Raw genomic sequence first — 24,555 nt, 5'->3', positions numbered from 1 at the left:
TGGACTTGTTTAATTGTCTTTAACTTCAAGTTGAACTTGCATATGAGCAGTTGATGATCTGTTCCACAATCAGCTTCTGGACTGGTTCTGGCTGAAGATATTAACCTTTTCCATCGCCTCTTGCCACAGATGTAGTCAATCTGATTCCTGTGTGTTCTATCTAGTGAAGTCCATGTGTACAGCTGCTGTTTGTGTTGTTGAAAAAAGGTGTTTGCAATGAGTAAGTCGCTGGTCTTGCAAAATTCTACCATGAGAGTTCCAGCATTATTTCTGTCACCAAGGTCAAATTTTCCATCTACCGGTGTTTGTTTCTAACTTTTGCATTCCAGTCACCAGTGATAATTAACACACCCTGACTGCATGTTTGGTCAATTTCAGACTGCAGAAGTTGATAAAAATCTTCAATTTTCTTATCTTTGGCTTTGGTGGTTTATGCATAAATTTGAATAATAGTTGTATTGACAGGTCTTCTTTGTAGGCATATGGATATTATCCTATCACTGACAGCACTGTACTTCAGGACAGATCTTGAAACATCCTTTGTGATGATGAATGCTATGCCAGTTCTCTTCAAACTGTCATTCCTGGCATAATACATCATATGGTTGTCTGATTCAAAATGTCCAAAACCAGTCCATTTCAGCTTACTAATGCCTACGATATTAATCTTTATGCATTCCATTTCATTTCTAACAACTTCCAATTTTCCCGAGATTCATACTTCATACGATCCATGTTCCAATGATTAATGGATGTTTGCAGCTGTTTCTCCTCAATTTCAGTGGTGCCACATCAGCAAATGGAGGTCTCGAAAGCTTTACCTTATCCATATGAGTGAGCCTGGTTTTACTCTGATGATGCAGCTATTTCCCAGTCCTATTTTGAGAGCCTTCTAACCTAAGTGACTCATCCTCCTCCTCTGTATTGGACAATGTTTCCGGACTATTCATAAAGTTACACAGTAATGTATCAGACAATGTTTCTTTGCTATTCTTAAGGTTGTCCCTGGCCAATTCTTTGAGAAGTGGATGGCCTCTTCCTTCTTCCTAGTCTGTCTCAGTCTGAAGCTGGGCTGATACCTGTGTACCATGTGCACCCCACTGGGTTTGAAACACCAGTGGCACAGCCTCAAGACTCACAGCAACACATCACCACAGTAGGATAAACTGACAGACAAGTTTGTCTCCCTTAGCTGTTGGAAACCTCTCCAACCACCCTCACCTGGATCCCTGCGGCTGACTCCTCACTCTCTCCCGGTCCCCCTGGCCTTTCCTCTCTTTTCTCCTGCTTTCCTCCCTTGCTGCTTGTGGGGTATGGCCTGGGTTCCCTCTCCTCACCTGGATCCCTAGAGCTGAATCCTCACCCTGTCCCAGTCCCCCAGCCTTTTTATTTATATACTTGTTATATATTAAAAAAGGACCTCTGGTGGCATTGTGGGTAAGGTATTTGGCTGCTAACCAGAAGGTCAGTGGTTCAAATCCACCAGCTACCCTGCAGGAGGAAGATGAAGTAATCTAATTCTGTAAAGATTTACAGCCTTGGAAATCTAATAAGAGTCACTATGAGTTGAAATGGACTCAAAGGCAGCAGGTTACATATTAAAAAACCATGTACTTCATTAGACATTTTTAAGTTCACATTTAAATTTTATAAATTTAATACACGGAAAGAATATAATGTATCATATATACACATATATTTTGTCTATTTTAAATGTATTTTGATAACAACCTTGAAGCTGTAGAATGAGCTAACTTACTTTTAAAAACTACGATTAACCTACAGCAAAGGCAGTCTTTATGATCATATTAACAAGCCAAATCAGAGTCACTTGTTACTAGAAAAGTCTGACCTCATTTTTCAATGCAAATAATCATGTCAAAATGTGTCCCATGACAACCACCAGTTCTAAACTCTAAGCCAGAAAGAAAGATGGGATGTTATAGGGATAAAAGCGAAAAGGGAGAGTAAAAGAAGGGGAAGGGAGATAACTGAAAAGGCATAGCCTTGCCATAAGTTTGCACCCTGATCCATCAATATTTCTAATAAACACTACACATTCTCAAATTGTCCCTTTAGTGTGCTCAGAGGCTTTTACACTCCCATAGCAGATCTACCACTGTAATATTAAGGATGGGTAAGAAGCTTTTCCTTTATAAAGGAAAAGGGAGATTTTAAAAGATGGGAATGGAGACGTACTGGCCATCAGGCATAACTTTCAGTTTACACAGAGCAAGAGAACATTTGAAAGCTGGAGATCTCGAAAATTACTCCTTTCAAACTTGCTAAAAATTCTACTGAATTATTTATAATTAAATGATACAATGTCTAGAATTTGCTTCAAAATAACTTTGGGAATGGGGAGATAATATTAGGCTGTGTGATTGGAACTTGAGGCTTCATTGTATTTTTGTCTACTTTGGTGTGTATTTGAAATTCTCCATAATAAAAAGCTAAAACAACAAAAAAAGAAAAACAACTTTGAAGTAGCTAGTCTTCAGGTACTCTCAGTCTGAAGATCACTGAAACACAATAAAGATAAATCTAATAAAAAACACAAATTTCCACTAATTATTTCTTTGTCCCACGACTTGATTTTTTTTTTTAATCTTTTCACTCTCACACCCAAATTATGATGCAGATAAGAAGAAGAAAACAAACGGACTGGGGAAGAGGTACAAAAAAGATAAAAAGAAAAATTAGATTCAAGGGCAGCACTCAAATCTATATTAAAAACTAAGTACAATTCTTAAAGTTAGAATGTCCAAAATATCATTATATTTACAGGAAAGACAAGATATTTGGAAAAATGTACAACCACACATTGTGTCTTTCAATTATGAGGATCAACACCAGATTCTATGATTCTTACCAATATGGCGTTCCCACAAAAGAATTGGCAGGAGATGCCATGGAAGCAGATCCAAAGTCAGCAAGTTTCACCTGGCCTGGTTCTGTCAGAAGGATATTTCCTGCTTTGATATCTCTGGGTTTAAGGAATACAGAAAGTTATTTATCTTTTCTTCTTTAGATTGTGTTGAAAATGATAAAAATCAAACAATAATTCCTAAGATAGGAAAGGATAAATCAAAATAATTAAGTCCAAGGATATTCTTACAACTAGAATAGTGAGCATTAAGATCTAAGTTAGAAAATAAAAAATATAAAATTCAAATAAATATACAGTAACAAATTTTCTTCTAAAACAAAAGACACATAGCCTTAAATAACAAAACTGTAGATCAGTGTATATAGTCTGTATCTTGAGACTAAAAAATGGTTTTAAAAATGGAATTAACTTGGTAGCTGACAAACCTTTCATAATTTGTAAAACTCTGAGTAACTCTTAGTGTGAAAAAAATAACCATGAAAAAAAATAAGCAAATACTTTATCCCCCAAAATTTGGCTAAGAAAGAAAGAACATTTTTCTTATCCTTTCCAAACTTTAACATAGTTTTCATAACTATGAAATGAAAACTGAAGTCTACAAGTAATATAATATCAATGGCTCCATACTTACTTCCAAACTTACTTTTCTAAAACAACAAACACTGAAATTAAGAACATTATGAGTATTTATACAATGGGATTATATTCCCAATGGGCACTATAACATACACTTAACCTTTTAAAAACTGAAAAAGAAAAACTAAATTTCCAAGAGTACTTGTCAATTCTTCTTATTATGTTACAATTCATATAATAATAAATTAATTTATTTTCCTTCTATTTGTTTAAAAAAATGGAGAAGCACTCTGAAGTTAAGAAAACTTTAGGTTCTAACTCCAACTCTGCCATTCACTTGTTTATAAATCATGTGGATTTCTCTTCAACCTGACTTTCTTCATCTAAAAAACTAAAGATAACTATTAACTCACAATGATCCTATTATATAGTTTAATATGTTATTGTTTCATTGATATCATCAAATTTCTAGTTCTCTTCTAAAACAGCCAAAACCAATACCAATGCCAAAAATGCTTTAATATCAAAGTTACTATCCATTTTCAGGGAGCTCTGGTAGCGTAGTGCCTAAGGCACTTGACTGCTAACCAGATGGCTGGCAGTTCAAACCCACTAGCCACTCCTCGAAAGGAAGATGGGGCAATCTACTTCTGTAGTGATACTGCCTTGGAAACCCAAGGAGGGGTCGCTATGGGGTCGCTATGAGTCGGGTCTGACTTGACAGCACCTAACAACAACAACAAATCCATTATCAAGGATTAAAGGATAAAGAGTCTTAAATAGCTTTTATTTGTCCATGTCATGAAATTAACAGCACAAATCTGGAAGTATCAATTACCGGGACAAAAGATCTAGGTTTAGTTCTAGCTTTAAACTATTTGGCTTTGCAACCTTTAGGAAATTAGTCACAAATGGGGGCTTTGGGTTCTTCATCTGTAAAATGAAAAAGACTCTATGATCCCTAATGTTTTTCCCAGTTTATAAATTAAGTGATTCTACAATTAAATTTCTACCACAAATTCACAAAGTGCACATAATTCAAGAATGCCCAGCAGTATGATTAGGCAAAAATGAAAATAATCCTAAAAAGAGAGATTAAGTGTAATCTTTTTAGAACATGGACATGCCAAAAAAATATGCATTTGTAAGATTTTGAAATGCTTTTTTCTATTTGGTTATAATGAACAAAATTTTTGGTTAATAAATTTGACAGATGAGAAATGCAACAAGCCATTTACTTGTTAATATATGATAATTTTCAAAGCACTTACCTATGGATCATGGTATGAGAATGTAAGTAGGCTAATCCCTGGAGAGCACCATGTGTAATTGCTGCTATTTCCACTTCTTGTAATGGTTTTTTGTGAACTTAAAATAAAGAATTTATTTGAAACCAATTATTATCAGAATATTTTAATTTAAAGTAACAAATATACATACCTAATATATCGGGCAATTTTAGGATACTAACATTTAACAAGAAGGGATTTACTTTCCAAAATAGAAAAACAAGTCTAAAGAACTTTATAATTAGTATACAGTTGTGTCTACTTGTTAATGTATTTCACAGACAATTTTCTCTTAACTAACAATATTAAAGAATTGTTTGGTGATTATAAAAACAAAATTGACAGAAGAGATGTTCTCCATCTGTTCTCATGTATCTTTGATCTGACTGTGAGGAGCAGATCAAGTTGGTAAAATGTCAAAGAAACCAGAAAAAAAGCCTGTAAAGTCCCAATGAGACAATCCATCTATTTTATGCTACTATATAATATTTAATGAGGATAGCACATACCATGCTGAGAATCTGGAAATAGCTAGATTTTTTCTAGTTCTGAAAAGTTTTTACATTATTTAGTATTAACATAGTTCAAGAAATGTTTAAGTGAATTATTTTATTATCATTATTTTTTTAAATAATCCAAGGAAACTTACCTTCTAGTAAATCTGAAGCAGATCCTAAACAATATTCCATTACAAGCTACATGGAAAAAAGTGACAAAAACATTAAAACATATTATAAAGATTTCATTTGAGATAAAATAAATTCACCTAGGAGATCCAGAAGATAGTCTTAAGTAAAACAAATACAGTTATCATTTACCTTGAGAAATACTTACTTATTCATCAATTTGTTAAATGTATGGATAAAGTTAAGCCAATGATAAATTAATCTTCTAAGAATGCTAATGTAGTCACTTCTTTAAAAATATGTATTTCATACATAATTATTAAAATTAGAAAGGAATATACATATTCTGTTACAGTTATCCTATAGTAACACTATTGGTAACTGTTTAGAAGCAGAAAATTGTACTCTGGAATTATATGTACAAAGTACAGGTTAGAGCTTAAATATCTCCTTTAAAGTAAATAAAAAGTATACCCTATATGCCTATATTAACTAATTTAATGCTTATAACAATCTTATGTTGTTGTTAGCTGCCAGCAAGCCAGGCCTCCAGCTGATGGCAACTCCATGCACAATGGAAGAAAATGCTGTCAGGTCCCACACCATCCCTACGATTGGCTGGAGATTAGACTATTGTGATCCACAGGGTTTTCACTGGCTGATTTTCAGAATTAGATCATCAAGCTTTTTTTCCTCCTATTCCATCTTCATCTAGAAGCTCCACTGAAACCTAATTGGTATCATAGAAACATGCAAGCCAGTACTAAAACAGACAAGTGGTAGCTGTGTATGAGGTATACTGGCCAGTAACAGAAGCCAAGTCTTCCACATTAAAGGCAAGAATTCTACCACTGAACCAGCAATGACCTCTACAACCTTATGAAGTAGGTTCTATTATTATTCCTACTTTACATATAGGGCATCTCAAAGATAGAGAGGTAACTTGCCCAACATCACTGCTGCTTTTTATTGCTCATGTTTAGGAGTTCCTTCAAAATTTAAACTGGATAAAAATGAACCAAACATGATAAATCTAAATCTAAGTTCAGTATACTAAAATGATAATTAGCTGTGGTTTTTATTAATTGTTCAATAAAAAGGGGCCATTACTGTTTAAAACAAACTTAGTACTTCTGAATGAATAATTATTATGCCTATACAATTGTAGGGTTATGCCTAATTCTAGAAGGTACTGTTTTTCCTTTCTCAGCATTAACTAACATTTCAAATGCCTTTGCAAGCCTCTATACAACCAGTTTAAGACTATCTTAATTAATTCACTCTAAACAAAACCAATTAAAGTCGCAGCAAAGGGAGATCAAATACCTACCCATGCTGTGTGCTCACGTAAATAGCAGCCTTTGTATTCTATACTGTTAGGATGTTTTATTCTTTGTAGAAACTTGACTTCCTTAATAATATCTTGCCACTTCTGTGCAGGGGGAAAAAGCAATGAGAAGAAAATTTATGAATAGTTGTTTTTATTTAGAAAGTTAAATGAGAGAAAAAGCAACTACTAGATTAAGAAGGGCTGACAAGAAAATACAACTGTGATTTGTAATTTTTTTTATTAGAAGTCAAAATAAAAAGGTTAAAAGAAATTATATTCATTCATTTTATAACTCAGTTACATAATTTGCAAAATTATTTCATTGAAGGTAGGATCCTTCTATTATAAATATGTTGTTATGTGCCGTCGAGTCGGAACCTGCTCATTGCGACTCTTCCTTGGGTTTCCGAGGGGGGATCACCACGGAAGTAGATTGCCCAACCTTCCTTTCGAGGAGTGGCTGGTGGGTTTGAACCATCAGCCTTCTGGTTAGCAGTCAAGTGCCTTAGGCACTACGCTACCAGAGTTCCTATTATAAATATAGAATAATACATTAAACTAGAGTTTAAAATATTAAAAGAAGGGAGTACAAGGTAATGTTCTGCTTATGGTTCTAAGTTCTAGTCATATAAGTATTCTCACTTTGTGAAAGAAAATTTTTTTTGTGTTCTTTACTTTGTATATGTTATATACCTTTTAAAAAATTCTGGCTCTTCCTTATTAAAAACAGTATGTCTTTCTTTAACATGTAAATAAAAACGTATATTCTTAACTTACCTCAGTAGACTGCTTTCCACTATAAGACATCTTCTTGATGGCCACCACTTCATTAGTACGCACATCTCGTGCCTAAAAAAAATAACAAAGACAGGATCATTGTGAAAATTAACAGACTAAATCTGGGCAATCAATTTTCTGAGAATACAACCATCTGTAAATTACCATGTCAAAAAGGGTATTCAAACTGCTTTTACAGAACATTAAAAAACATAATAAAAAACCAAACGCACTGCCCTCGAGTCAGATCCTACTCACAGCAACCCCTCCTCTTTGGGTTACCAAGACAGCATCACTATAGGAGTAGATTGCTCAATCTTCCTTCCGAAGGGTGGCTGGTGGGTTTGAACCACCAGCCTTCTGGTTATCAGTCAAAAATGCCTTAGGTACTACACCAACAGTGCTCCACCCCCCCCCCCAAATAGTAATAATAACAAAAATTATCTAAGAACTGGTACTTTGAAGAGAAAAATAAAGCAGATTTACTTTTTTTTAAATAGTGGTAAACATGTAACAAAACACTTGCCATTTCAACATTGTTCATATATACAATTTAGTGACATTATTTGTATTCATCATGTTGTATAACCATCACCATTATTTGTTTACAACTTTTTCTATCACCTTTAACAGAGGCTCATATCTCTTAAGCTTTCCTCCCTCTTTTTCACCTTCCTCTCGTTAACCACTAATATAACCTGAGCTCTTTATGCATTTTCTTGTTCTACATACAAGTGGCATGATACAATACTTGTCCTTCTGTGACTATCTGACTCAAGATGATGTTTTCAAGGCTCATTCATTTTATAGCATGTGTCTTCATTTTTCTTTATGGCTACGTAGTATTCCACTTCATTATATGTATGTACCACATTTTGTTTATCAATTCATTTACTGAAGGATATTTAGGCTGTTTCTATCGTTTGGCTATCATAAATAGTTCTACAATGAACAGTGGTGTACATGTATCTGTTTATATTCCAGTTTAACATTCTTTTGAGTATGTATCTAGGAGTGGAACTGCTGCATTGTATGGTAATTCTATGTTAAACTTTTTAGGAACCTTCAGACTTTTTTCCACAGTGACTGTTTACAACCTCACCAGCAATAAATGAAGGTTTCTATTTCATCACTTCCATGCCAGCACCTGTTGTTTTCTGTTTTTTAAATCAGGGACATCTCAGTGGACATAAAGTGGTATCTCATTGTGGTTTTAATTTGCATTTCCCTAATAATTATTGATATTGAGCCTCTTTTCTTGTGTTTTTTGGCCATTTGTATATGTTTTTTGGTAAATGTTTATTTATGTCCTGTGGGTTGTTTTTTTGTCTGCTGTTAGAATGTTTTCTTTTGAGTAATCTAGTTGAGAGGAAGGAATCACTGGATGATGCAAACAGTTAAGCATTTAATTATTAGCCCAAAGACTGAGAGTTCATACCCACCCAGAGGTGCCTTGGAAGACAAGCCTGGTAATCTGCACATACAGGTCACTATGAGTCAAAACTTACATGATGACAATAACAGTAACAACATTTGAGAGGGGAGGAAAAAAAAATAGAAATTTGAATAGTACTTGTCATGGACTGAATTGTGTCCCCCAAAAAATGTGCGTTAACTTGAGTGGATCATGATTCCCAGTGGTTTGGCTGTTACATAATGATATAATTTGGCAGTTATAAAATGACGTAATCATCTCCAATGATGTGATCTGCCTGTCAGTTCTAAGGGGATTAAGGTGGGATATAATACCCACCTTAATTTGGGAGCTCTGGTGCCTAAGGCACTTGACAGATAACCAGAAGGCTGGCGGTTCAAACCCACCAGCCACTCCTCAGAAGGAAGGTTGGCAATCTACTTCCGTAGTGATACTGCCTGGGAAACCCAAGAAGGAGTCCCTATGAGTCGGGTACGACTCGACGGCACATAACAACAACAACAACATAATACCCTTAATCAGGTCACAGTCCAGATCTAATGTAAGGGGAATTTCCCTGGTGTGTGACCTGCCTGTATCACTTTTTATCTTCTTCTTCTTGTGATGTGTTGTCGAGTAGGACCCGACTCATAGCGACCCTTCCTTGGGTTTCTGAGGCAGTATCACTACGGAAGTAGATTGCCCCATCTTCCTTCCTTCCAACAACAACGTAGGAGTAGAATTGCTGGGTCACAGGGTAACTTTAGGTCTGACCATCAGAGGAAGTACCAGACTATTTTCCAAAGTGGCTGTACCATTTTACAGTCCCACCAACAGTGAACAAGAATTCCATTTTCTCTATATCCTTGACAACATGTTATTATCTGCCTTTTTTATTATGGCCATCCTAGTGGGTATAAAGCAGTATTCTTTTGTAGTTTTGATTTCTATTTCCCTGGTGAAAAATGATGTTGAACATGTTTTCATGTGTTTATTTGACCATTTTATATTTTACATCTTCTATAATTTTTATCTTATTTATTTTACATCTTTTATCTTCTTGGGTGAAATGTCTATTCAGATACATGGCCATTTTAAAATTGGACTGATTGCCTTATTAATGAATTTTAAGAGTTCTTTATATATTCAAGACATAAGTCCATTATCAGATATACAATTTGCAAATACTTTAATCTATGGGCTGTTTTTCCCTAATTTTGATGCACAGAAGTTTTCATTTTGATGAAGTCTAATTTGTCTATTTCTTTGTTATTGTAGTTGCTTATACTTGTACTAGTGTCATATCTAGGTATCCATTACTAAATCTGAGGACATGCATATTTACCTGTTTTCTTCTAAGTTTTATAGCGTTAATGCTTACATAGTAAATTTTTTCATATGTGGTGAGGTACAGTTCCAGTTTTGTCATCTTCATTAAACAGCTACACTGTTAATTAAACTAAGAAAGGGGTTGATTTAAATGTAGTACACTGGATTGGACCCTGGATTGGAACAGAAAAAAGTATATTAGTGGAAAAACTGGTAAAATGTCAATGAAGTATGCAGTTTAGTTAGCAATATGGTATCATTGTTGATTTCTTAGTTTTGATACATGTAGCATGGTTATGTAAGATGTTAACATTATGGAAAGCTGGATGAAAGTTATACAGGAAAACTCCTTACTAATCAGTGCAAACCCTTCAGTAAATCTAAACCTGTTTATAAACAGTATGTCAAACAGAAAAGTGGTTAAAATACAAAAAGTCTAAACTCATTCATAATAAAGGAAATACAAACTGAAATTCGATTTATTCTTTACCCACTATACAGATCTAAAACCTATGCATATATAGGTTTTTTTTTTCTTTCATACCAGAAACATATTTTCCCTCCCTACTTGATCATGTATAGCATTTAGTATCATACTTTACTATTCTCTTCTAATCTGGAACAATTCATCCACTGTTAACATTCATGACATTAACACTTACAACACAATCTTAGCAGCTGAAACTGAAGAAGACTTGAAGCACTTAATGATGAAGATCAAAACTATTACCTTCAGTATGGATTACAGTAACATAAAGAAAACAAAAATCCTCACAATTAGACCAATAAGCAACATCATGATAAACGGAGAAAAAACTGAAGTTGTCAAGGTTTTCATTTTACTTGGATCCAAAATCAACACCTTGGAAACAGCAATCAAGAAATCAATTGGTATCTATCAATAATTATACTGGATGTAAATGGATTAAATACACCAATCAAGAGACAGAGAACAGAAAATAACAAACGCTGGCGAGGATGTGGAGAGATGGACTCTCATAAACTGCTGGTGGGACTGTAAAATGGTACAACCATTGTGGAAAGCAGTATGGTGATTCCTTCAAAAGTTGGAACTAGAAATACCATTTGACCCAGTTATCCCATCACTAGGTATATATCCTAAAGAAGTGAAAGCCATGACAAGAACAGACATATGCACACCCATGTTCATCGCAGAACTATTTACAATAGCCAAAAGATGGAAACAACCTAGGTGTCCATCAACTGAGGAATGGATATCCAAACTATGGTACACGAAATGGAATACCATGCAACCCTAAAGAATAATGCAGAATCTGCAAAACACCGCATAACGTGGATGAACTTGGAGGACATTATGCTGAGTGAAATAAGTCAATCACAAAAGAACATATATTGTATCAGTCCGTTATTGTAAAAGTCAAGGAAAGGTTTATTTATGGAAGGACATTTTCTTTGTTGGTTACTAGGGGTGGGAGGGGAGAGTAGACAACACTGTTAGATAGACAGAGGTTAAGTATTGATTTGGGTGAAGAGAAAGGCAACGTACCAAATGTGAGTGATCAATATAGTGACACTGAGGAAGAGAAAGACATAGAGAGGTACGTGAGAAGTACAGACAACAAAGATGAACCCTTTTGCACATACAGTATGGCGTTGTCAGCGAAGTCAAACATGTGTATATGGGTAGATAGATAGAGGGACAGGTTGAACTATTAGGATGTCTATGAAGTGGGGAGTGTACCCAAGAACATGTACAGGGTTGGCAGACAATCGTCCTATAACTTTATGTGTATGATCTGAATTCCCAGGTGTATAGTGGAGCTGACAAGGGGCAAGGTTGTAGTCACTGCTTGGTCACAGCCAGCTACCCAGAGGGACCGAGTAGTTGAATCTGTGGGCTCGGGACCATAGTCACAGAGGACATCAAATTTAATTGGCATAACATACTACAGAAAACATTGTTCCACCTCCTACTGTGGCAAACAGCAACTAGGATCTTAAAAGCTTGCAAGCTTCCATCTAGATGCAATGGGTCTCTCCTTGTTCAGAGCAAAGAAGATTGAAGAAAACCAAAAATTCATGGAAACAATTAGCCCTAGCGACTGGTATACCATCCGATCTGCAGCCTATACGACTTATGAGACCAGAAGAACTAGATGGTGCCCAGCTACTACTGTCAACCACTTGGAAGAGGATCTATGTAGGAGATTCTGGATAGAAAGGGAGAACAATGTGGAACAAAACTCAAAAATCATTTGGAAAAAAAAAAGGGGGGGACCAGATTTGCTGGTCCGATAGAGTCTGGTAGAACCACTAAGACTATGGCCCCTAGCTGCCCTTTTGGTCTGGAATTGAATCCATGCCTATGGCTTCCAGCCAAACAATAGACAGGCATATGAGTTGAACATTTACCTGAGGTAGATACACTCCTTGGAGAGAACAAGCATGGGAGAAAGAAGGGCTGCTTATGCACAGGGAGACAGCTCAGGGGGCAGGAGTGCATGGAGGGATGGATACAGGGAAGAGGTAACTATCGGGAGAAAGTAGGAGGGAAGATGTTGCATTGTGGTAAAGTGTGGTCATTGTCATGAGACAAAGTGTATGTGAACTGCTGTATGGAAAGTGTATTTGCTCTGTAAATTTTCACACAAATCACAATTTAAAAAAAAAAGAGAGAGAGAGAGACAGAGAGTAGTAGAATAGGTAAGAACAAATGACCTATCACTATGCTGTCTACAAGAGATACACCATAGACACAAAGACCAAAACAGGCTAAAAATCAAGGTATGGAAAAAACATATAAAGGTAATGGCAAACAAAAAGCAGCAAGAATGGCAATAGTAATTTCTGATATTACTGTCGTTAGATGCCATCGAGTCAGCCCTAACTCATACCGATCCAATGTGCAACAGAACAAAATACTGCCTGGTCCTGTGCCATCCTCACAATCCTTGTATGGTTGAGCCCATCATTGCAGCCACTGTGTCAATTCATCTTGTTAAAGGTCTTTCTATTTTTCACTGACCTGCCACTTTACCAAGCATGATATCCTGCTCCAGGAAATGGTCCCTTCTGACAACATGACCAAAGTATGTAAGACAAAGTCTGGCCATTCTTGTTTCCACGGAGTACTCAAGCAGCACTTATTTCAGGACAGATTTGTTCGATTTTTTGGCAGTCCATAGGTATTTCATTTCAGTATTCTTCGCCAACACCACAATTCAAAGGCATCAATTCTTCTTTGGTTTTCTTTATTCATTGTCCAGCCTTCATGTGCATATAAGGCAACTGAAAATACATGGCTTCAATTAGAGATACTTTAGTCTTCAAAGTGGTATCTTCGCTCTTCAACACTTTAAAGAGATCTTTTGCAGCAGATATGCCCACTGTAATATAACATCTGATTCCTGACTCCTGCTTCCATGGGTGTTGATTTTGGATGCAAGTAAAATGAAATCTTTGACAACTTTAATCTTTTTTCCATTTATTGTGATGCTGCTTATCGGTCCAGTTGTGAGAATTCTCATTTTCCTTATGCTGAGGTGTAATCCATACTGCAGACTTAGTCTTTAATCTTCATCAGTAAGTGCTTCAAGTCATCTTCACTTTCAGCAAGCAAGGTTGTGTCATTTGCATATTGCAGGTTGTTAATGAGACATTTTCCAAACCTGATTCCACGTTCATTGCTTGCAGATCCTGAGATTGTTCCTGGACTTGAACCAGTGGTCTGCTGTGTTGTGGCCTGATCTTGGGATTTTACCTGTCAATTTTGGGTTCATCAGCCTCAACAGCTAGAAGCTACATGAGTCAGAAAAAGCCTCCAAGTCTAGTGGGACTGGAACAGTCAAGAGGCAGAACTGAAGGCCAAGGTCAAGGGGACTTCATTCATCCCCCTAGCGCCAGTACTTTGAACTCCACTTCTATCCTCCTAAATTGTAAGAGAATAAACCCCTGCTGTTAAGGCATCTATTTGTGCTATGTCTGTTATGTTGTTGTTGTTGTTGTTATGTGCCGTCGAGTCGGCCTGACTCATAGCGACCCCCCCTTGGGTTTCCGAGGCAGTATCACTACGGAAGTAGGATTGCCCAACCTTCCTTCCGAGGAGTGGCTGGTGGGTTTCAACCGCAAGCCTTCTGGTGAGCAGTCAAGTGCTTTAGCCACTTTGCTACCAGAGCTCCTATGGATTGAATTATGACCCTCAAAATATGTGTTACCTAAAATAATACAAAGGTAGAAAATCTGAAGAGACTCACAAGGAAAGGAGAAACTGAGTAAGATATTAAAAAAAAAAACAAAAAAAAAAACACAAAAACCTCCCAACAAAAAACATCCTGGTCCAGACAGCTTCACTGGCAAATATTACCAAACATTCAGAGACTAGCTGACACCAATCTAACTGAAACTATGAAAGAATACACAAAGGATGGAATACTCCAGAATTCATTCTATGAAGCAAGCATAACAGTGATATCAATGCCAGGCAAAGACAACACTAAATAAGAAAATTACAGACTAATATCCCTCATGACCATAAACACAAAAATTCTCAACAAAATCCTAGGCCACAGAACCCAACAACATAACAAAAAATAATAATACATCACAATCAAGTGGGACTCACACCAAGTATGTAAGGATGGTTCAACATTAGAAAAACAATCAACGTAATCCTTTAGAAAAGCAATTAATGTAATCCACTGCATAAATAAAACAAAGGAACCACTTGATCATATCAATCAATGCCAAAAAGACATATGATAAAATTCAACACCCATTCCTGATAAAAATGCTCAAAAAAATAGAAGGGAAATTCCTAAACATAATTAAGGGCATATTTACAAAACTAACAGCCAATATTACTCTCAATGAAGAGAGACTGAAATATTCCCCTTGCAAATGGGAATCAAACCAAGATGCTTTTTATCACCACTCCTATTCAGGATTGTATTGGAAATCCAAGCCAGAACAATAAGGCAACAAAGGGAAATAAAAGTCATCCAAATCAGTAAAGAAGAATAATAACATCTCTACCTTCCTATGAAATATTCTCAAACATAGAAAATCTCAAAAACTCAGCAAGAAAATTACTAGAATTGAAAGATTCAGCAAAGTGGCAGGGTGTAAGACCAGCATACAAAAATCAGTTGGATTCCTCTATACTAACAAAGAGAACTAATAATGAAATCAGAAAATAATACCAATTACAATAGACACTCAAAAGGTGAAATAGGAATAAATCTAAGCAAAGATATAGAAGACTTATACAAACATAACAACAAAACACTACTACAAGAAACCAAGAGAGACCTACAGAAATGGAAGAATATATCATGCCCATGGATAGGAAGATTTAACACTGTGAAAATGTCAACACTACCCAGTGATCCACAAATATAATGCAATAAAATCCAGATTCCACAATCATTCTTTAAAGAGATGGAAAAATTAATTACCACATTTATATAGAAAGGAAAAGAGATGAACAAAGTAAGGGGCTTCATACTTCCTGATCTCAAAACCTACTACACAGCCACAGTAGTCAAAACAGCCAAATATAGGTATAATGACACACACAGATCAATGGTACAGAATGCAAACCCAGAAATAAATCTATCAACCAATGGATTACTGATCTTTCCATATGTTTGAAACCAATGAAACAGAGGAATCAATAACATCTTTAACAAAGAGTGCTGGCAAAACTGGATATTCATTTGCAGTAAAATCAAACAGGAGCCATATCTCACACAATATACAAAAGAACTCAAAGACTTAAATGTAAAACTTAAAACTACACAGATCATTAAAGAAAAAAATAGGGACAAACGTATGGGTCCTAATACCAACAACAACAACAACAACAAAAAAAACCAACCAACTCATGCCCGTTGTTTCCAACTTATAATGACCTCTCCTTGGGTTTCCAAGGCAGTATTACTATGGAACTAGATTGCCCAATCTTTCTTCCAAGGAGTGGCTGGTGGGTTTCAACTGCCAGTCTTCTGGTTAGCGGTCAAATGCCTTAGGCACTACACCATCAGAGCTCCTATGGGTCCTAATGTTGTTGTTGTTGTTGTTATGCGCCATCAAGTCAGACACGACTCAAAGAGACCCCTCCTTGGATTCCTGAGGCGGTATCACTGCCGAACCTTCCTTCTGAACGGGTCCTAATAGATGGCATAAATACACTATCAAACATAATTTAAAAGACATAAACAGTAGAAAACACAGATGATTGGGACCTCCTAAAAATTAAACACTTAGCACATCAAAAGATTACACTGAGAGAGTAAAAAGAGAACCAACAGACTGGAAAAACTTTTTTGGTAATGTCTTATCAACAATAGGGACTAATGTCTAAAATATATAGAAAACTTCAAAAATCACAACAACAAAAAGATAAATAATCCAATTTAAAAATGGGCAGAGACATGAACAGACACTGCAGAAGTAGCCATTCAGAAGAAGACATTCAGGCAGCCAACAAACACATGAAGAAATACTTAGAATCATTAGCCAACAGAAGTATCATCTCAACCCTCCATTAACAGTAAAGTTCAAAAAAACAGAAAACAACAAATGCTAGTGAGGGTGTGGAGAGAATGGAACCCTCATACACTGCTGATGGGATTGTAAAATGGTACAACTGTGTAAGGTGCTTTATTAAAAAGTTGGAAATAGAAATACCAAATGATCCAGCAATTCCACTACTAAGTATATATTCTATAGTAATAACAGCAGTGACATGAATAGATATATGTACATTCATGTTCAACACAATCCTATTAACAATAGCAAAAAGACAAATAACCTAAATGCCTATCAAAGGATGACTAGATAAACGAACTATGGTACATACAAATGATGGAACATTATGCAGTGTGTTAAAGAATAACGAAGAACGTGCAAAAGACCCCAACCTGGGGTCATTATGCTGAGTGAAATAAATCACAAAAGCACAAGTATTGTATAACTCCATTATTATAAAAAGTCAAGAAAAAGGGGTTCTGGCAAGATGGCAGAATAGGCAGATAAGCTATACAGATCCTCTGCAACAAAGCAGTAAGAAATCAATTGAAACTGATACACAAGATGATTCCTGATCATCTTGAAGGGTAGGATAAATAAGTGCATTAAATAACAAATAGAAGAAAAACCTGAATGAAAACAGTTAAGTAAGGAGACAAACGGAGCTGCAGACTGGCGGTTGTCCTTAGGACGCAGCCATTTTGAATTTTTGCAAGCAGGCTCCAGTAGCAACCTAAGAATTGGCTGTGCTCACCAAAGACTACATGGGCAAAGACTGCACTGGTGCCTGATAACCAGAAAGGAAAACAGTGAAGGAGACAAAACTGGGAACTGTCGGCTGTCCTGAGGGTGCAACCATTTTCAATATTTGCAAGAGGCATCCCAGCGACAACCTAAGAATCAGCTCTGCTCACCAAGGATGCATAGGCAAGGACTGCACTGGTACCTGACAGCCAGAAAGGAAAACAGGAAGGAGACAAACAGACCTGAAGACTGCTAGCTATCCTGAGGACACAACCATTTTGAATATTTGCAAGCAGCATGGCCATTTTGAATAAATGCAAGGGCGGGACCTGGACAGTGACCTAAGAATAGGCTCTGCTTGCTGAGGACAGCATGTGCCACTGCACTGGAGACTGACAACTAGAAAGGTACGATATTCCTCTTAAACCCCAAACCCTATTGGTGAACAGAGGTATAGCCATCTTCTTTCTTCACCTACCTTGCTGACTAACAGGAATTCCATCCTGGTCTGTGCTCTGACAGAGGCTGAGTACTGTGTCTTACCACCTCCCTGCCCCAGTTTTGTTTTTATATGTTTGTTTTCAAATTATTCTATCTTCCTCCTTTCTTCCTTTTTATTTATTTATTTATTCTCCTTCCCTTTCCTGGTTCTTGTTTTTGTTTTCCCCCCTCCCTTTTCCTGGTCCTCTTCTTTGTTCTTTCTTTTGGTTCTTCACATTCCTTGTGTTCCCTTTTGCAGTTTTCGCTTGTTCTTTACTTTTTTTTTTTTATTATTGAATTTTATTGTGGTATGGGGGTAAGTTTACAGAGCAAATTCAGTTTCCATACAGCAGTTAATACACATTTTGTTTCATCATATCAACTACAATTCCCCACAATGTAGTATTTCTCTTCACACTTCCTCCCTTTAGTTACCTCTTTCCTCTGCATTCCTCCCCTCAGAGCTATCTCTTTAGGCAAACACTGCCCTGTTAGTCTCCCATGACTGATCGCTCTAAGGACTTTATCTACCTAATATAAATGTTCACCCTATATGTCTGCCTACTGACTGGCTGGAGGCCATAAGAGTGAGTTTAGTTCCAGACATGAAGGATAACTAAAGGTCATAGTCTCAGAGGTCTCATATTAGGATCTATCAGACCAGCAAACCTGGTGTGTTTTTTTTTTTTTTTAATGATTTTGAGTTTTGTTCCACATTGCTCTCCCACTCTATCCAGGATCTCCTGCACTGATCCCTTTTCAAGTGGCTGCCAGGGGTAGCTGGGTACCATCTAGTTCTTCTGGTCTCAAGGTCATATAGGCTGAGGACTCCATGGTCTACTAGTCCCACGGAGTAATTGTTTCCATGTGTATTTGATTTTCTTCATTCACCTTTGTTCTGGACAAGGAGAGACCAATTGGTGCATCTACATGGCCACTGACAAGCTTTTAAGACCCAAATTGCTACTCACCAGAGTAGGATGTAAAACAATGTTTTTGTGTAGTATATTATGCCAATTGAGCTTGATATCTCCTATGGCCATGGTCCCTGCTCTGAGGGCAGGAATGCAGAGGAAAGAGGTAACTAAAGGAAGGAAATGTAAAGAGAACGATTACACTGTGAGGAATTGTAGTCTCATGAAACAAAATGTGTATTAACTGCTGTATGGAAACTGAATTTGCTCTGCAAAATTTCATCCACATTACAAAAAAAACTAAAAAAATAAAAAGTAAAGAACAAAGGGGAAAACTGCAAAAGGGAACACAAGGAACGTAAAGAACCAAAAGAAAGAACAAAGAAGGGAATCAAGAAAAGGGAAAGGGGGGGAGGGGGAAAAAAAAAAACCAAGAACCAGGGAAGGGAAAGAGAATAAACAAAAAAAAAAAAAGAAGAAAGGAGGAAGGCAGAATAATTTGAAAATAAACATGTAAGAACAAAACTGGGCCGGGGAGGTGGTGAGGCACAGCACAGGCTCTGTCAGAGCACAGACCAGGATGGAATTTCTGCTAGTCAACAAGGTAGGTGGAGGCAGGAGATGGCCACACCTCTGTTCACCACAGGCCCAACTACTCACTCCCTCAGGATGGTTGGCTATGGCCAAGAAGTTTTCATAACATTGCCCCTTGTTAGCTCTATTATGTATCTGGCATTCTTACAGCACATACAAATACATATGTAGAAACATCACCTGCCAACTTTATATATACCTTCATCTCATAGGGGACAGCCTTATGCTGATCCTTTTAAAAGAAATTATGCAAGCAGGGAAGCATCTCTCCCCCAGTTGTATTTTGAGTGCCTTCCAACCTGAGGGACTCATCTTTTGGGCACTATATCAGACAATGTTTCACAGCTGTTCATAAAGTTCTCCAGTAATATATCAGATAGTGCTTCACTGCTATTCATAAGTTTTCTAGTGGCCAATTTTTTCAGACGTGGATGACCCCATCCTTCTTCCCTATCTGTCTTAGTCTGGAAGCTCTGTTGAAACTGTCCACCACGGGGGATCCTCCCAATATTTGAAATACCAGTGGAATAGCCTCCAGCCTCACAGCAACATGCAAGACATCACAGTACAACAAACTGACTGATGCATGGTGGAATTTTTTTTTTTTTTTTTTGTATGACAGAATAACCATAAAAGAAAAAAAACTGTTAAGTTAGACTTCATCAAAATTAAAAACTTCTGTTCGTCAAAAGACACTGAAGAGAAAATAAGTAGGCAAGCCATACATTGTGAGAAGGTATTTGCAAATCATCTGAGAAATAACCAAGATAAACAAAGAACTCTTACAACTCCCAAAAAAAAAAAAAAAAAAAAAAATCACCATTTAAAAAAAACATGGGTAAAAGATTTGAACAGAGAATTCAGAAAGATACATGAATGGCTATTAAGCCCAAGAGAAAATGCTAAATAATACCAGTTATCAGTTAAATGTACATTAAAACCATAAATAGATACCATTACATAGCCATCAGAATAGCTGTTAACACAAAATACCAGAGAAAATGTTGAACAAACAAAACTCTCATACACTATTGATGGCAATGTACAACTTCTACCTCTTAATGCAAAAGTCTGATAACTGTTCATAAAAGTATGCATACACCTGACTTATGACCCAACAATTCCATGTCAGGTGTTTTACTTAAGAGAAATAAAAACTCAACATTAAAAATAAACAAACAAAACCTCAGGTCTCTAGAAAGAGTTGAACAAGAATGACAGAACAAGTTTATTCATAATAACAAAAACTGTAAACAGTCTAGGTATCCACCAACAGAAGAATGGATAAACAAACTATGGGATATAACAATATCCTACTCCAAAATAAAAAGGAAGAATTAGAGTACTTTCAACATGGATAAATCTCATAAACATTATACTGAGTGATAAAGACTTACACAAAAGTATGTACTTTATGATTCTAGAAAAGGCAAAATTAGTCTATAGTAGGAAAAATGAGAATTGTTGTTTACCTCTGGGGATAAGTACAGATTGACTGAGAAGAAGCCTAAAGTAACTTTCTGGGTGTAATGATAATGTTTTACATCCTGAAAGTGTTTGGGTTATAGAGGGATACATTTGTCACAACTCAATGAATAGTATAGTTAAAATCTATGCATTTTGGCACAAGAGATGAATAGACACTTCACCAAGGAGGATATTCAGGTGGCCAGCAAATACATGAAGAGATGCTCACAAGCACTGGCCAACAGAGAGATGCAAATCAAAACAACAATGAGATACCATCTCACCCCAGCACCCGATGGCAAGGGTCAATGAGACAGAAAATAATAACAAATGCTGGCAGGGATGTGGAGAGATTGGGACTCTCATGCTAATGGCACTGTGAAGTGATACAACCACTATGGAAAGCAGTATGGTGATCCCTTAGAAAGATGGAATTGGAGATACCATTTGCCCAAGCAATCCCATTACTAGGTATATATCGTAGGGAGGAGAGCCAGGACAGGAGCAGATATGTGCACACCCATGTTCATCGCAGCAGTGTTTGCAGTGGCAAGAGGATGGAGGCAACCTACGTGCCCATCAACAGAGGAGTGGTGACCAAGCTGTGGTGCATACACACAGTGGAGTGCTATCCAGCGCTGAAAAGTGATGTGGAGTCTGCAAAGCACTGCATGGCTTGGATGGACTTGGAGGACATTGTGCTCAGTAAAATAAGTCAGTCACAGGAGGACAAATATAGTATTAGTTTGTTGTTGTGGAGGGTCAAGGAAAGGTTTATATGTGAAGGGAAACTTTCTTTGTTGGTTGCCAGGGGTGGAAGGGGAGGGGATGGAACACTAAGCAAAAAGAAAACATCGACCTATGTAATTTTAGTTTTGTGTATTTTACTGTACATAAATCATATTTCAATAAAATGCATTTTAAAAAAAGATCTATGCATTTCAATGAATACATTTCACTTCGAAAGAAAATAAAGAAACTAAAAAATATTGTACTCTAGTTAATGTTATGTATGCTGAAGTATTCAGAGGAAGGTGCATTGAGGTCTCCTACTTTGAAACAGATAAAAATAATAATAAGATGTAGTGATAGGTAGGTAGAGGGATAGGCAAAAATGTTTCCAAGTATAATAAAATGTTGAAGGTAGAATCTATCTAGGGGTACACTAGAATATTCTTTTAACATTTTGGTATGTTTTAAATTTTTTATAATAAAACATCAGCACACTTACTCCTCACTTATCTACTATCTCATTATCTGACATTTTGCATTTACAACAACTTTGAAAAACTTTTTGGGCAGTGCCTCCGATGGCCCACCCCAATGCGGGGCCACAGGGAGACTGAGGCTCCTTTTGCAGGCCACCACTAATTATATATGATACCCCTGGGTGAAAACCTAGCCAAACAAGGGGCAGGGGTAAATGGGATGCTCTTTCCTGTTCATCCGTGACATCTTGGTCCAGCCACAGGAGTATAGGCGATGGTGGAATAAGAACTTGCAGGCAGGCAGGGGGCTGGGCATGGGCCTGAAGGAAGTCAGTGAGGGGAAGGCAGAAAAGTCGGGAGAGGTAAGGCAACTGAAGGGCTGCAGGGTGGGGACAGATAGAAGATAACTGTAGTCTTCACCCAGGGAGGGCAGTGGGATATAGCAGGTGGAGGATGAGTGGGGATCCCTAACCACAGCAGGCTGTGGGAGATGGTGGACAGTGGGCAATACCCAAACACTACCACCCCCAACCATGCCCAACCACCTCCAACCCCTTTGGCTCTGTGGCACTGGGGAAGGTACAGTGAGGAAAGGGGGCCCAGCATGTTCATATGGAGATATGCCAGAGGTGCTCAATGAGCAGTAAGTGACAGAGGAGGGTAATCCCTGGCACCAAAGATAGGATGCAGACCCCAACTCTCACATAATGCCAATTTCACATAATGACTTGGTCTTTGGAACCTAACCATGTGAAGAGAGGAGTGGGTGTACTTAGTTTAAAATCTTTACTTCAATATCCTTAAGGTTCATGATTATTTTTTAAATATTCATGAATATAATACTCATTCATATTTAAGTACTGAGAACTTCACTTCTCAACATAAAATATGTATAACCCACTGATGCCTAGTCGATTCTAACTTAAAGTGACCCTGTAGGACAGAATAGAACTACTACATGAGGTTTCCAAGGCTGTAAATGCTTATGGAACCAGATTATTTATTTATCTTTCTGCCGCAGGGTAACTGGTAGGTTCAAACTGCCAATCATTCAATAACAGTGGAGCACTTAACCACTGTGCCACCAGGGCTCCTAAAATATATATACAAACCTTTTACCTGCCTATGTGTGGTGTAGTAATTACCTGGTATGGCTTTTCTAGCCATAAGTCTTTGTAAACTCCATAGTAGAATTTGCTATGAGAAACTGAGTAGCTTCTGACTGTTAAAATCATCCACCTGAGAGGTATTTCGGCTGGGAGCAGCACAAAGAAACGTTCTGGGAAGTTCGCTTTCTCTCATGTGCTTAGAATTCGGACATTATGATTGGCTATTTTGGCTATTCTGCCAGGCTCAAAAGGAGGCCTCCTAGAGGCAGAGAAGTCTCTCTCTGACTGCTGCCTGAGGAAGGATGTGCTGCTGAGAGGAAACGTGATCCTGAGAGACACGCTCTGTGGAAAAGAGACATAAGAGACATGCACTGCTGGAAGACAAGACTGAGAGAGACTGTTGGCAGAAAGACAGCGGGCTGGGAGAGAGACTGAGCATTTTTCCTGAACTTGAATTGTAGCCCGGTGCTTCCCTAATAAACCCCATAATCTGGAGTTCTGTGTGGCCATTGCAGCGAATTACTGAACCCAGCAGAGAGGTGGTGGGTGCTGCAGGAGGAAAGATTGGTGTCAGGGCTGGTGAAAGGGCTAGAGGGAGGCAGCATGTCTGGCCTCGCAGGAATAGGCCTTGGGCTGCTGATAGTGATTCTGTCTTCCTCTTGTGCAGTTAGAGGAGGTCAGAAGATGTGGCCTTCATGTCTTTTTGGCACTATGGCAACTTATTTATAAACAATGAACAAAAGTAACATACTTTTCCTAACCAGTTTTATGCTTAAAGATGTTTTCCTTAACCTGTATAAGAAACTACCAAATAGACACACATAAAATATTTTCCCCCATAAAAAGGCTCTTTAAACTACTATTACACTGTTTCTGGTTCTATTCTATTTTACTGGTGTCTCTGTCTACTAATATTATATTACTTTAAATATTGTGGATTGTTTATTACTATTTGACAATTCAAGGCTCCCTTCAATAATATTCTTTTCACTATAGTCTAGGCTATTTACATTGTCTTGTTCTCCTTTTCTTCTTTTTCCCTCCAAACTGACAAACACATTCCTTAAAGATGTTCATCAGGCTATTAATTTTCACAGCAAAAAAAAAAAAATCTAAATATCTAGTATTAGGAAATGATAAAGTAAATGATGGAGTTTCAAAATATATGATGAAGTCTGGTAGAGCAATTAAATGTTACACATTGTGATAGTTGGAGCTGTGTGTCAACTTGGCTGGACCCCAGTTCTGTGTGGTTGTTCCCATGATGGGATCAGATGACTATGTTCTGAGTGGCCAGT

At 37.2% G+C, this 24,555-nt stretch overlaps 1 protein-coding gene across 1 annotated transcript in view; it reads right to left on the bottom strand.

The window, feature by feature from the left end:
- The window catches only part of TAOK1 (TAO kinase 1), a 93,064-nt gene that overhangs the window by 66,899 nt on the left and 1,610 nt on the right, over positions 1–24,555 (bottom strand). The window contains 5 exon segments of the mRNA XM_007937401.1: positions 2,873–2,986; positions 4,738–4,834; positions 5,405–5,450; positions 6,712–6,813; positions 7,489–7,560. Coding sequence (XP_007935592.1) covers positions 2,873–2,986; positions 4,738–4,834; positions 5,405–5,450; positions 6,712–6,813; positions 7,489–7,560 — 431 coding nt within the window.

Source organism: Orycteropus afer, unplaced genomic scaffold, assembly GCF_000298275.1.
Source record: "Orycteropus afer afer isolate SDZICR_OR568_19922 unplaced genomic scaffold, OryAfe1.0 scaffold00042, whole genome shotgun sequence".
NCBI classification, from domain to species: Eukaryota; Metazoa; Chordata; class Mammalia; order Tubulidentata; family Orycteropodidae; genus Orycteropus; species Orycteropus afer.
Note: the sequence above shows the minus strand (reverse complement) of the source record. Positions and strands in the feature narration are given on the sequence as shown.